Raw genomic sequence first — 15,399 nt, 5'->3', positions numbered from 1 at the left:
AGCATAAAACATCACTGCCCTTTGGAAAATTATCAGTACTCAGGTTATGTCTAGAGTTTAAGAACTACCAGGGACTGGGCCTGAGGAATTAGATCATATCACAAAAGTACTCATGCTAAGGAGGATTTTAAATTAGATATTTTCTTAGAGATAATGTTCAGTGTATATCCAATATACAAGCCTACACAATAGAAATATTTCTATTACAGCACTTAGTTCCTTTAGCACGTGCTTCCTCTTCTACACTTTTGAGCAACTTGAGGGCCAAGTCAATGCATACATATCTTCTTTGGGCCTTTATTCCTACAACTTAAATGCACATCATCTGGTACATGGCAAGCGCTAAATAACTGACTTTAAATAGGAGAAGTATATTTGGCAAAAGAAAACATTTCAGCAGTTCTCAAAGCGATTAGTCATGTGAATTAGTTTACTTACATAAACTATAAGATTTACTTATACCAACACTACTTCTGAGTTTGCTATACTCATAAGGAAAGTGGGTCTCACTACATTAAGTGAAAAAGAGTAGATTAAAAAGCAGTATGTGTAATGCAATCCACTAATCTCTATTATACTCATACATGCATTTTTAAAAGCCCAGTGAAATATTAAAAAAAAAAAATACTACACCAAGAACTTTGGGGCCACACTGTCTAGGTTCCAATCAGCTTCCAACCACTTACTAATTCTGTGACCTTTTGCAAATACTTTAATCTTTCTTTGCCTCTACTTCCATAAAATGTACATAAATAATAGTATCTATACCTATACCTGGTTTATTGTGATGATTAAATGAGTTATAAGGCACTCAGAACACTGTCTGTATAACTGTTTCCTAGTCATATTTTTTCTTACCAACCAATTATTATAATCATATATTTTACCTATATTTTAGACCCTAGAAGAATTGGTTTATGAAAGGAACCCGCTTTGTCTCAGATAACTTTTAAAATCTTTTTTAAAGGCTTTTAAAAAAACATTAAAAATATATTTTTAACTTTTTTAATTCAGTCAACAAATATTCACCAAGCGTCTCCACATGCCAACCCTTGTGTTAATAATCTCTTTCAGCAAGTGTCTCCCTAGGTCATTATACCCTAGAAACCTGCCCACCTCCTCTATCTCATGAAAAACAGAGATGGTATGTTCAGAACCACATGCTTTCTGTTTCTAACCTGGGTCTACATAGCTTAGCAAATTGATCCACAGTTCTGTACAAACGTTTCATAAAGTTTTCTAATTTGTTAGTAAAGAAAAATTTAGAAGATCACTTACTTAATAACTACCTAAAGTTTAGAGACTCTACCACAATAGTAGTTATAAAAATTATGACAGAAGTATGGCAGTTAAGAATAGCAAACATTTATCATTTATCAACACAGTCCTCATAACTTTCTTGTTCAGAAAGACTAAGTCCGTATTAGTGGGATCCTTATTAGTGGGATACTTTGAATACATCAGAAACATGGAAATCACAGTACACAGAACTAGTTGTTTTAACAGCACTCATTAAAACGAAATGATACCAGTCATAACAGATTATCATAGTAGAAAATTAAACTGAAATTATTTTTGATTGTTTGAATATAAACAGGACTTACTACATAAAATACATTCTTTGCTCTTTTGGATATAAGATGTTATGTGAATCACAAGAATGGACCTTTAGTAAATCATTATGTTTTAAATAAGCATCTATTATATGCCATGTACTGCGTTAACCATAAAGAATAATTAAACTTAGATTCTTTTCTTTCATTCCTTCACTACTCTGAAATATCTTAGACAAAAGACAGGATTCCTATCATTTCCCCACCTATAAAACAGATAAAGAGAACCTTCTGTCTAAAACCAGTAAAGTTCCTAAACATTTTATAAGCTATACTGAAAATGTCAAAATTTAAGTGTGTAACTTGTGATTATCGAGCAAGAAAATTTATTCCTGTTTGCGTCTAATAGAATCTTACATTTCAAGAGAATAAGTATCCTCATTATTGGAAATTAATTACCTGAGTAATCACAAAAAAATTTTAACGACCTGATTTTTCCACTCACCTCTGAAAATGATGACTATACAGCTGTGTTGGAATACCAAGAATACGATCATATATAGCTGTAACTTCTCTCAGGTTTCCCTGTTCATTTTCCCAGTTTATATACATTTCCCAGAGTCTGTCAGATCGGAAATCTGTTCCTGCAGCTAGAACAGCATGCTCAAAAGTTCTGAAAAATTAAATTACCTCTAAGTTATCTTTCCAAGATAAAATCACTTTAAAAATATTTCTACACTTTGCAATATATACAAATATCAAATCATTGTCATACTCCTGAAACTAATGTTACACATCAATTATACCTCCATTTCTAAAAAGCAAAAAAATAAAAATAAAATATTTCTAAATTTTAGAAGATAATGCTAAATTCAAAATTATATTCAACTTTATACAAGTAGAGATTAAAAGGAAGAAGGAATAGTAGAAAAGTGTATGATAGTTGCTTAAAAAAAAGAGAAAACAAAGGGAATAGGTAAATGTAATTTTATGTAACTGTATATTGTTTTATATGATATAAATTTGCAATGCAAATTACATTGCAAACATATAAGAGTAACACAGTAGACACTAAAATATTCGTTAAACTTTAAATGTCTGTTGAATAGATTCCTTTAGGGCAAAAGACAAAGAGACAAAATTTATCTCACTTTAAGAAATAATTTTCTGGCAAAACAACTCTCCAACAAGGGGTCCAGCTGCCTTGTCAGGTAATGAGAAATATACATATATTTTAAAACTCTCAAAATTCTCTAATTCTAAAATTCCACAGTTACAGTTTACTACAAAATCATTTATTTTAAAATACTTAGCTCATTTGAAGAGATTTCTGTAAGCAATTTTAATCACTGGATTTGATATCCCAATGGGATAAAATTTTAGATACATGTTTTCAAAATAAATATTAGAATCAAGAGGGATTTTTAACAGTATAAACTACACTACCTAAATTAATCTACAACGTTAACTGAATGCCAATCAAAGCTCTAAGAAATTTTGGATGGAAGAGAAAAAAACAAATTCTAACATTCATCTAGCATACAAAGATGCAAAACATTTTTGTAAAAGTACAAAGCAGCAGGCATTTTCCTGAAAGGTATCAAAGGAAACTAGAAAGCTATAATAATTAAAAGTATGGCACTGGCCTGCTATCGGAAAAATGGATTAACAAAACAGTTCCCAAGAAAACAAAATAGACCTATGTATATGTGAGAATTTAGTATATGATAAAGTATTTTAAATCAATGCACAAAAAAAAATTTTTTTAATTTAAAAAATAAAAAAATAATAAATCATTGTAGAAAAGATAGACTATTCCAAATGGAAAAAATAAAAGGTTAATCTGTGACTTGCAAAAGACACAAACTAAGGTTAATCTGTTTCACGAAAGACACAAGCTAAATGTCAGGTAAGTGAACTATAAAAAAAAAGCCTATAAAAAGAATTAGAAAAAAATTCAAGATTTATATATTCTTGGCAAGATAGGCACAAAACTCAGAAACCAATAAAAGATTGCAAATTGAACCACAGCAAGAAAAAAACAAAAACAAAAACAAACCTCTATATGATAAAGATACACTAAACAATGATGTGCCAGAACTGGGGGAAATATGTTTAATACACATAAGGCATTGAGAGAACATGCGTGTGTGTGTGTGTGTGTGTGTGTGTGTGGTACGTGCACACACGTGTATGTTTGTGTTTGAGATTTTCAAGGGAGTTAAAATACATGTTATTCCTCTGCAGAATCCCAAAATGATTCAGGAAATTAATGCACCAGACACTAAGAAAACTGGAGGTAGCTGGAAGAGGAAGGATGACAGGTAATGAACAAAATGTTTAGACGAAGGTTTGCTTAATGAATGGTAAGAGGCCTTGAACCCACTTTCCTGCTCAGCTATGGGATTTCAGAAGCTAGGTGTATGCTCCCCAGGCAGATCAGATGATCCTTCAATGAAGAAACTGCTTGGTATAGGAATAAGATATAAGGATTCCAACACTGGGAGTCCCCCAACAAAACCCTGAGTAGCCACCTGATCATGCACTGTGAAGCCCTTTATGCCAGCTAACAATGTAGTACAGAACTTCCATTCAGTTTATTAGTACTGAATCTTTAACATGAGCAGAAATCCAGAGATCAAACATATCAGATATGAAAACAAGCAAACAAACAATAAAGAGAAAACAGTGCTGAGGGCAGAGAAAATTTCAACTATCCTTAATACCCTCAAAGAAATGTTAAGAAGATATGCAGCCAGGGACTTCTCTGGTGGTCCAGTGGTAAAGAATCCACGTTCCAATGCAGGGGACACGGGTTCGATCCCAGGTCAGGGAACTAAGATCCCACATGCCGTGGGGCAACTAAGCCAGCGCCTCAACAAGAGAGCCCGTGTGCCTCAAACTAAAGAGCCCACGCACTCTGCAGCCCACGTGCCACAACTACAGAGCTCATGCGCCCTAGAGCCTGCGCTCCACAACTAGAGAGAGAAAACCCGCACACCACAACGAGAGAGAGAAAACCTGCACACCACAAGTAGAGAGAAGGCCGTGCACCGCAACAAAGAGCCCGCGTGCCACACTAGAAGATCCCACAGGCCTCAACGAAGACCCTGCGTGCCACAACTAAGACCAGACACAGCCAAAAATAAATAAATAAATTAATTAATTAATTAAATAAAATAATAAATAAATATATGGGACTTCCCTGGTGGCACAGTGGTTAAGACTCCACGCTCCCAATGCAGGGGGCCCGGGTTTGATCCCTGGTCCAGGAACTAGATCCCACATGCATGCCACAGCTAAGAGTTCGCATGCCACAACTAAGACCTGACACAACCAAAATAAAATAAATAAATAAATATTTTAAATAATAATTAATAAATATTTTAAAAAGTAAAAAATTTGGATATTAAAAAAAAAAAGATATGCAGCCATATAACAAGAATAGGAGGCTATAAGAAAAGGAATATTCAAAGAAGAGGAAAGATTCTTAGATACTAAAAATCTTATGGCAGCTATTAAAAATCCAATACAAGGTTCAAGGAAATACCTCAAAAAGTCAAACAAATCCTAGGAGATTGAGAAAAAGGAAAAAGATAAGAAAATTAAATGATTAAAACAGAAGGTCCAATATCCAACTATTGAAAACAACAGAGAAGACCAAGGAAAAGAAATTATCAAAATAAGAATGAACACAATAATAACATTTCTAAGACTAGAAAGATGTGCTTTAAAGCATCCAGATGGAAAAGGCCCACTAAGTAAGCACAATTAACTAGAAAAAGAAAGTCCACACCAAAGCATTACAATTGCAGTTACAACAAAGATAAAGAGAACATTTTAAAAGCTTCCTTGAAGAAAAACAAGTCACATAAAGAGAATTCAAAAGAAGAATGGTATAATACTTCTCAAAAGCAACACCAGAAGATAGATGGAGAAATGCCTTCAAAGCCCTAAAGAAAAATTACTTTCACCTCAAGATTCTACACCCCACCGGACCATCAATTGTTTCAGACATAAAGATACAAAAAAATTTTTTTCATTCCAAGCATCCTTTATCAGGAAGTTATGGGATGTACTCCTCTAAAAGGCAGGCATGAACCAAGAAAGAGTAGGATCTAACAAGCCTAATAAATAGAGCTTGAAACCCAGGAAAAAGGTAAAGACATCTCCTAGAATCATGATAATGAGGAAATCCAAAAACTGCTGTACAACAGAATCAGAATACAGCAACCAGTCCAGATTACAGAAGAGGAGGTTCCAGGAGGGCTATCTCCAAGAGCGAGGAAAAAAAATGGAATTTACATTTCTCAGAACATAATTCTCTTTTTGTAATGTTCAGATTAAGTAGAATAACACTAGATACATACATTTTTTAGTTTCAAAAAGTAACTTATATAGATAGCATTTGTATGTTGTGCAAAGTCAGTATTAGTACTGACTACTGAAAGTAGCTGTTGGAGGGGGTAGAAAATTTTAAATGTTTAAAGAAAGCCAGGCAAATGGGGAAAAGGGGGGAGGGAAGGAAAGGGGTAATTACAGGAAAAACAAAAAGCTATGAAACCTATCCATACTGGAAAGATGAGGAATGGGAAGACAGGGTATAAGTGAACTAAAAATTCTCATCTACCATAACAGAATGATAATGTCTATAGGCAGTGAGAGAGAAGCAGAAAGCAGTAGAGTGCTACTGTTAAAAACATGTTGGAAAATATCAGAAGAAACGGCTAAAATATTCAAAGAGAGGTGGAGGGATCACTTTTTGTTACAAGCAGTTTAACATTAACTTTTTAAACTACATGTACATATAAATAATTTGATGAAAATAAAAACCAAAAACACATTTTAAATTCCTATAATCAGTAACAAAGACAATCCAAAAGTAAAATGAGCAAATGACATGAACAAGCAATGTAAAAATGCCTTATACAGACAGCATTTGAAAAGATGGTAAACCAGGATGACCAACCTACAGATATGTGAACTAAGATAATGAAATACTACTGGAGGTTAAAAAAAAAAAAAACATGGCGTGACTATGGGAAAATGACTACACTCATACACTGTGGGAGTTTAAAATTGGTACCACTTTTAAAAGAACATTTGACAAAACATAGCTGCGATTCCCTTTGACACAAGTTCCATTTCTAGAGTGCTCTACATAAACATTGACTTGTAAAGAGATGTTCACTGAAGCACTAATTATTTCCTATAAATAAGAATTTGATGAAATAAAATATACTATCTTGATACTATAAAACACTATTGCAATGGTTAAAAAAAATGGTAGGGAGAATTTCTAAAACATTCTGTTAATTTTTTTAAAAAATCAAACAAAAATGTGTAATATGTATACACACATATATGTACATCTATGTGTATCTGAAAGAACACACCCCAAGTAATTAACCATGAGAGGAGAGGGATTGGGGACATAAGGGGGTGTGGAATGGTGGAGGACTTTGTTATGTACATTTTTTAATAATCATGCATAAGTTTACTATGTGTATCATTTTTTTAATAGTGAAAAAGAAAGTTAAACTTTTAGTTTAGTATTCATGAGTAGTTCTATTATCAATATCAGAATACTTGACTTATTTATATCTTTAAATACATTTAAGTATCAGTGTTTCACATACCCTCTTATTGTACTGTTTGTCTCAGGATCACCAGGGTCCAATGTTTCTTTTAAGAAGTTTATATAATGTATCCAAAGGTCAACACTAAGAGGTATTGCCTGAAGCCCCCGGCGATACACCTAAGAAGAAAACAACAAACTGTACTTCAAATATTTAATTATTTCTTAACAGAGAGGCAACACTGTGTTATCCGGTGAACCTTAGAAATACTAATTACTGGAATTTTGTTTAAATAATCTACCATTACCATTTGGGTGGAGGTTGGATAGAACATGGCAATGTTCTGATCCCCACGTGCAGAGTCTTGATCTTCAAAGCGCAGCAGTCCCTGCATTCTGACCGGGTTGTGTGGGCAGGCTTTGGGTTACAGACCATAGGGCACAGACCCATTAGAGCATCAATGACAGCGTCTGACCAAAAATGCAATAAGACGTAGCAAATGTGACTAGCAAACCAACTATATTGTTTGGAAAATGAGAAATAAATGTAAGTGAGAGAAAAGCCCTGCCCTACTTGTTAAGCTGCAGTGTAATACAGAGGCTTGCACTGCAAAGCTTGACAAACTGTAGAGGTTTAACGCACCTGCCAACAAAGAGAGAAAATATTAGCTACAAATGCCACAAGAGTGACAAATGCAAATAAAATACCCTATAAAATTGTTTGACCATAAATCGTAGGTACTGCCAGCCAAAAAAAGTCTGTTTTGTTATTATTTGGCTTACAGTACCTAATGGAGATAACTTTATTCAGTAATGTACGCACCTCATCTGATTGTTTAATGTTGTCATGCCGCTTTTCGAGGTCTGCATACTTTTTCCAATAACCATAGCAATACGGATAGTGTATGAAAAATTTGTCAAACGCTTTCCTGGCAGCCATCAAGTGATTCTGATGAAAATAAAACAAGGTGTTTAAACATCTTGGAAATTTTTGTCACAAAAACTATTATTCCTTTCAAATGTACAGGCATACCTCAGAGATATTGCGGGTTCAGTTCCAGACCACTGTAATAAAGCGTATTATCGCAATAAAGCAGGTCACACAAATTTTTTGGTTTCCAAGTGCACACAAAAATTCTGTTTACACTACACTGTAGTCTATTAAGTGTGCAATACCATTATGTCTAAAAAAACAATGTACATACCTTAATTTTAAAATATTGCTAAAAAATGCCAAAACAATTACAATAGTAACATCAAATACCACTGATCACAGATGACCATAACAAACATAATAATGAAAAAGTTTGAAATACTGCAAGAAATACCAAAAATGTGACAGAGACAGGAAATGAGCAAATACTGTTGGAAAAATGGCATCAACAGACTTGCTCGACGCAGGACTGCCACAAACCTTCAATTTGTAAAAAACGCAGTATCTGTGAAGCTCAATAAAGTGAAGCGCAATAAGACGAGGTATGCCTGTTATTATCTCAAAATAAACGGCAGGCTTAAAAACCACACACACAGCAGCCCTTTTTCCTACAAATGCAATCTTATCCTTTGAAACAGAAGGAACTAATTCTGTCAAACAGCAACGTAATTTTTTTATTTCAGCAATTTTATACATACATACATACACACACCAATTATTACAAACATTAGACTTTGATTCTAATACTTTCCATAATGTACAAATGCTATCAAAATTATTTTTGAAGCTAAAAAAATATTATCTAAAATGTTCTTCAACTTAATCTGAAAATTATAAAAGAGGCAACTTTAATTACAAAACAATAAGGCCTAGTCTGATATTACTTGATTATTCTGTCCCCTCTAATCCCATTTAAATAGTTACTAACCTCCTGTTCTACATATTGAAGCAAATATACCCAGCCTGTAAAATCCTGAGGATTACTTTCTACAGTTTTCCAAAACTTTTCATATTCTGGAGGGAAATTTGCTTCTGTTTCTGTCACTGGAAGGTCCACAGTATTTGCTATTTCATTTTCTTCCGTAGTTGTATTCACATTAGGAGATCCATCAGGTGACTGTTCCATTTCTGTAACATTCATAATCTCAGTACTGAAATCAGTAGACTGATCTACCACTACCTCTGAACTGTTGCCTGTGCTGCCATTATTGGAATTTCTGTACTCATCCATGTGAGAATTTTGCATGGCTGTTTATTTTTTCTTCAGTTAATGATCTGTGGAAACATAAAGAGAAACATCTTCCAAATGTTTATTTGGCATCATCAAAACCATCTTTTAAAAGCCCAAGCTAGCTATTAGAGGAATATATTAATTTGATTCTTGAGCTCTCCTGTAAGTCATAATCAGAAGGTTTATTAGTTTTTATATTACAAATTAAATTTTACAACAAATTTTCCAAAATTCTGCCAGTTTATTGTTGACTGAGTAAAAACTAGCTCCTTCATCTATAAAACAGTGAGTATTGAGCCTGCTCCCTAAAGAAGCAATCATATCTAGAATTCAGTGTTCCTTAGCTAGCTAAGAATCTAAATTTTAATGTCTGAATGCTATCTTGCTACCAATCCTGAAAAACAGCAATATCTTTAATATCTGTTCTGGAGGCTTTAGCTAACAAAACAAATTCTGGTCATGGATATAAATGTTTCAGAGGGAAATTCATAACTTAGCTCAGGATAGATTTTTAAGAAGGTTATACTGTTGAAATATATCTATAAATTTTAAATCCTAGCAGCTAGGTTTGATTTTATTATAGAAGATACACATTAAGGTTTTAAAATTAAAGAGTGATTTTTAAAATGAATAAGTGTTACTAAAAACATAGCTATAAAAGAAATAATAATAAAAAAATAAAAATAAAAACACAGTTATAAGGGAATTCCCTGGCAGTCCAGTGATTAGGACTCTGTGCTCTCACTTCTGGGGCCCCGGGTTCGACACCTGGTCAGAGAACTTAGGTCCCACAAGCCACGCAGCCAAAAAAGAAAAAATCATAAAAAATGTATTTATGAAAATTTTACCATGTGGATGGTTACTTCATAAAATCTTTTAAATTAAGTCATCTTATGGTTAAGGCCATAAAATAATAAGGAATTATTCTTTTATCCTGTAAGGTAATACTACAATATATTTTCACAATTCACTTCATCTCTTCCACTAACAGTTTAAATGGAAACTGAATCATTAAATTATAGGGCATGTCTTCTTTTTAAATAGGGATTATTCTCAAAACTAAACAGACCATAAAATTGATTTACTCCTAAAATACACTCAGAATACATGATTGGTTAATATAGCACAATATAATGTAAAAAAGGATTAAGACTAAATGAATTCAAAGAAATAAATGCAAGTGTGACCAATAAACATATGAAAGGACTGAATCTTTACTAATAAAGATGTAAATTAAAACAATGAGATATCAAATTGGCAACAAAAAGATGTTTCTGGAGGACAGTCGCACAAAATATACCAAATGGCAATTGTGCATATTTTATGTTATGTAAATAATCAGATAAAAAACATTTATTTGTTTAAAAGCATTCACTAGAACACTATTATAGCGAAAAAAGAGCGTAGTATTAAGAACACTGCTTTAGCAGGTGGCATATTTGTACAATGGAATAATAATAATTTAAAAGGAAATATGTGCACCTGTCTTGATATAGAAAGATAACCACTACATATATATTATATGCATGCTACACACAGATCTGTAAGGATTTATACCAAATTAAAATACACTAACAATATTAGTTGGTGTTAATGGCTGTTCTCCCCATATAACTGGGCTGACGCTTTCTTCTTCTGGCTTATCTGCAATTATTTAACTGAAGTTGGAAAAAAAAAAAAAAAAAAAGGAGGTATTTTGTTTCATTTGTTTTGTTTTTAAGAAAAACCAGCTCCAGATATGACATGCCAGTGGTTGGCTGGATACAAAATTTTTTTTTTTGCAATTTTATGCCTCCTTTAAAAATCTGGGTTTCTCTATAGTCTACACAACCTAGCTCCACATAATAGTCACTTAGTAAGCTATTTTTTAAAAAATACAAATTCATTGGCCCCAACGCCAATGATTCTGAGTTCTAGGCTCAGGCCCAGAAAGTTGTACTTCTACCATGTTCTCTGAATGATTCAGAGGAACAGAAACTTATTCATGGGTAAACTCTGAACAATGGAACTGTTGCATCAAAGACCTGTGTATATTAAATTTGGGAATACGCTGACAACTTATCTTTAGGAAAGTTGTACCAGTTGTACCATTTGACAAGACACTTTTAGTTGACTATCCAACATTCCCTCTCACCATCTTCTCTCACCATCTTCCTAATAAAACATTGTTTTGGTTCAGAGCAGCAATATACCTAACCCCATGTAAGGATTATGAGTCTGAAAAGCACATCTGCTGCAGAGCTCTGGGAACAATTTTGCTTTTCTGATAAAAGGGACAGTCAACAAATAGTGTAGGCTCTACCACTTTCTTCTTACTTTGAATGTGAACATATCTGAAACAACTTGTATTCACAAAGCAGTCAAAAGAACTGGCCAGGAAAATTAAGAAATGCCAGCCCTGACATCATCAAGCTGCTAATAACACAATGCCAGCTTCATACTGTGTAAGAAAATAAGTCCCTATTTGCTTAAACTAGTATCAATAGATGAGTTTTTCTATTACCTGCAGGAAAATGCATTCCTAACTAACCCACTAATGAGATATGGACATGAGAATGTCCATTTTTCCATCTCCTCTTGTCAGCACTAGGTATCATGAAACAATTTTTGCTCATCTGATTAAAAAAAGGAAAAAAGAGAGTAGTACCTCATTTTGATGTGCACTTCTTTAACTACAAGGATGTTGAATTTCCTTTTTTTCCCTTAAATACTATTTCACATCCTTTGTCTATATTTTCTTTTTTCCAATTTATTTATTTTTTTATTTATTTATTTTTGGCTGAGTTGGGTCTTTGTTGCTGCACGTGGGCTTTCTCTAGTTGTGGCGAGTGGGGGCTACTCTTCGTTGTGGTGCGTGGGCTTCTCATTGCGGTGGCTTCTCTTGTGGCGGATCACGGGCTCTAGGCGTGCAGGCTTCGGTAGTTGTGGCTTGTAGGCTCTAGAGCGCAGGCTCAGTAGTTGTGGTGCACGGGCTTAGTTGCTCCGCGGCATGTGGGATCTTCCTGGACCTGGGCTTGAACCTGTGTCCCCTGCATTGGCAGGCGGATTCTTAACTACTGCACCACCAGGGAAGCCCTGTCTATATTTTCTACTGCATTTTTTATGAATGGTTTGCACAAGCTCTCTGTAAACTAGAAAATGACACACATTGTAAAACATTTTTGAGTTTGTCTTCTTACTAGTTTTAGCTTTTTCTGTGTGTATTGAAGGCATCTTTTAAATTGTCATGTAGATTTGAAATCTGGATTTTAAAATATGTCCATTATTTCAAAATTCAGTATGAAGCAAATTTTTTCCCAAGAAAGGATAAATTTAAAATGTTAAATCAAGTGAACTTTGAGGCTGAATGCCACTGGAAGAATTAGTTATAACCAGGTAAATCTAGGGAATATTTTTTAAAAAGGAGAAGAAGAAGAAGAAGAGGGAAAGGAGAAGAAGGAAAGTGGGGGAAGGTCAGGTGGGGACAAAAAAAAGTTTTCAACACTTGATGCATATCCAGCACTATACTACATTCCTTGTAGAGAATACATAGGTATAAGATAAGGTCCTCATTCTAAGGCTTATTAACTATTAGTAGTTGGAGAGCAATAAAAAAAACATGCAAAACAATTAGAGGGACAGACAAAATTTCAAATGAAACAAAGTCAAAGTTTAGAAAAATCAATTGAAAATTATAGGCATCTAGCAAACCTTCATGAAATACAGAATTTGGTCTTCACTTTGAAAAACTATAGATTTTGGAACAATAGTGAAAGAACAATAAATTATTCCAAAATAGCGAATAGCCCACTTGACTTGACAGAACAACCCTTCTTATTAACAGTAGACAAGAAGACGCAAATTAGGACTGGTTCCAAGACAAGAAGGAAATAAGACTGACCAGAATGAAGAGGGTCTGCATTGGGGAAGTGAAATGAAAGTAAGCAGCGTGGAGAGCAAGAGGAATCTGAGAAGAAATAACACAACCAAATCTAGCTGGTACACGATAAACGACAATCCCAAAGTTTCAATATTAGACTACCAGAAAAAATAATTCCCTTCTACTTGAATGACTGATTATTGTCATAAACTTTTCCAAGTTTACCAGTTGAGACCCTAGGAAAGGGCGCAGAAGCTTTTCAACTTATTTTGGTCTCTTTTGCCCCCTCCTTTAAAGAAAAGACACATTTGAAGACTAATTTTCCAGATACAAATTAGTCATTATTTTGTATCTTTTTTTCAAAGCATACTGTCAAAAAAACAAATGGAAAGTTGTCAGTTGATACATTCTGATTCATTTATTACCTGTCCTATTCTAACTGCATACTTAAGTGGGACATAAGGGTTTCTTCTGGAATCAGCAAATTTACCACACCCCTGGATCTTCAGAAATGATCAATTACTCCACACCCTCCAATTACAGTGTTATAAAAAGAGTTAAGAACGCCAGCCTTACCCTTAGGGAGATCATTTTTCTGATTATTTCAAAAAATTACATGGCCAAAAGAAAAATACACTAAAGTTATTTTTTAATAAGTTATTCTAACATATACTTCATAATGTGGCAATTACTAGTACCAGTTTATTCTTAACAACCACCAATAACTTCCAACTAGCAACATAAAATGGCAAAGGGGTAAAAAACAACTATCAAAAGGAAGAAAACAACAGTGTGGTATTGGCATAAAGACAAACAGACCAATAGAACAGAAAGCCCAGAAATAAATGTTGGACAAGGGTCCCAAGTTCACTCAATGGGGAAAGGACAGTCTCTTTAACAAATGGTGCTAGGAAAACTGGATATTCACATGCAAAAGAATGAAGCTGAATCCTTATCTTACAGCATATACAAAAGTTAACCCAAAATAGATTAAAAATCTAAACGTAAAACCTAAAACTATAAAACTCCTAGAAGAAAACATACGGGAAAAGCTTCATGATATTGGACTTGGCAATGATTTCTTGGCTATGATACCAAAAGCACAGGCAACAAAAGCAAAAACAGACAAATGGGGCTACATCAAACTAAAACTTTCACGCATCAAAGGACACAATCAACACACTTAAAAGACAAACAGCAGGGCTTCCCTGGTGGCGCAGTGGTTGAGAATCTGCCTGCCAATGCAGGGGACACAGGTTCGAGCCCTGGTCTGGGAAGATCCCGCGTGCCGCGGAGCAACTGGGCCCGTGAGCCACAATTACTGAGCCTGCGCGTCTGGAGCCTGTGCTCTGCAACAGGAGAAGCCGTGATAGTGAGAGGCCCGCGCACCGCGATGAAGAGTGGCCCCCACTTGCCGCAACTGGAGAAAGCCCTCGCACAGAAACGAAGACCCAATACAGCCATAAATAAATAAATAAATAAAAATAAATTAAAAAAAAAAAAGACAAACAGCAGAAGAGGAGGAAATATTTGTAAATCTTATATCTGATTAGTAGTTAATATACAGAATAAAGAACTCCCATAACTGAACACTCAATTAAAAAATAAAAAAACGACTTAAATAGACATTTCTCCAAGGATGATAAACAAATGGCCAACAAGCACATGAAAAGATGCTCAACATCACTAATTATCACAGAAATACAAATCAAATTCACAGTGAGATATCACGTCAACACCGATTAGGATGGCTACTATCAAAAAACCCAGAAAATAACAAGTTTTGTCAAGGATGAGGTGAAACTGGAACCTTTGTGCACTAACTGTGGGATTATAAAATGGCACAGAAAATCAAATGGAGTTTCCTCAAAATATTAAAAATAGAGCTACCATATAATCCAAAAATCCCAGGGACTTCCCTGGTGGTCCAGTGGTTAAGACTCCGCGCTCCCAATGCAGGGGGCCCAGGTTCAATCCCTGGTCAGGGAACTACATCCTGCATGTCACAACTGAAAGATCCTGCAAGCCTCAATGAAGATCCCACACACATCCATGAAGATCCCGCATGCTGCAACTAAAACCTAGCACAGCCAAAATAAATAAATATTAAAAACAAAAACAAAAATCCCACTTGAGTATATATCCAAACTAACTGAAAGCCAGGTATCAAAGAGCTATCTGTATACCCATGTTCATAGCCGCACTATCCACAACCACCAAAGTAGCAACCCAAATGTCCACCAA

At 34.5% G+C, this 15,399-nt stretch overlaps 1 protein-coding gene across 3 annotated transcripts in view; it reads right to left on the bottom strand.

Annotated features, from left to right (window-relative positions):
• Window positions 1-15,399, bottom strand: part of PRPF39 (pre-mRNA processing factor 39) — a 38,977-nt gene that overhangs the window by 14,843 nt on the left and 8,735 nt on the right. The window contains exons 1-5 of one of the 3 annotated variants that reach the window (XM_057542896.1): window positions 7,955-8,082; window positions 7,706-7,774; window positions 7,440-7,602; window positions 7,193-7,311; window positions 2,059-2,226 (exon numbers count right to left, since the gene is read on the bottom strand). In XM_057542896.1, coding sequence (XP_057398879.1) covers window positions 2,059-2,226; window positions 7,193-7,311; window positions 7,440-7,526 — 374 coding nt within the window. In that variant the 5' untranslated portion in view covers window positions 7,527-7,602; window positions 7,706-7,774; window positions 7,955-8,082. Of the gene's footprint in view, window positions 1-2,058; window positions 2,227-7,192; window positions 7,312-7,439; window positions 7,603-7,705; window positions 7,775-7,954; window positions 8,083-8,993; window positions 9,341-15,399 lie in introns of those variants that run through there. The other 2 variants (XM_057542895.1, XM_057542897.1) reach the window with 2 other exon arrangements.

The sequence above is a fragment of the Balaenoptera acutorostrata genome, chromosome 3 (genome assembly GCF_949987535.1).
Source record: "Balaenoptera acutorostrata chromosome 3, mBalAcu1.1, whole genome shotgun sequence".
NCBI classification, from domain to species: domain Eukaryota; kingdom Metazoa; phylum Chordata; class Mammalia; order Artiodactyla; family Balaenopteridae; genus Balaenoptera; species Balaenoptera acutorostrata.
Note: the sequence above shows the minus strand (reverse complement) of the source record. Positions and strands in the feature narration are given on the sequence as shown.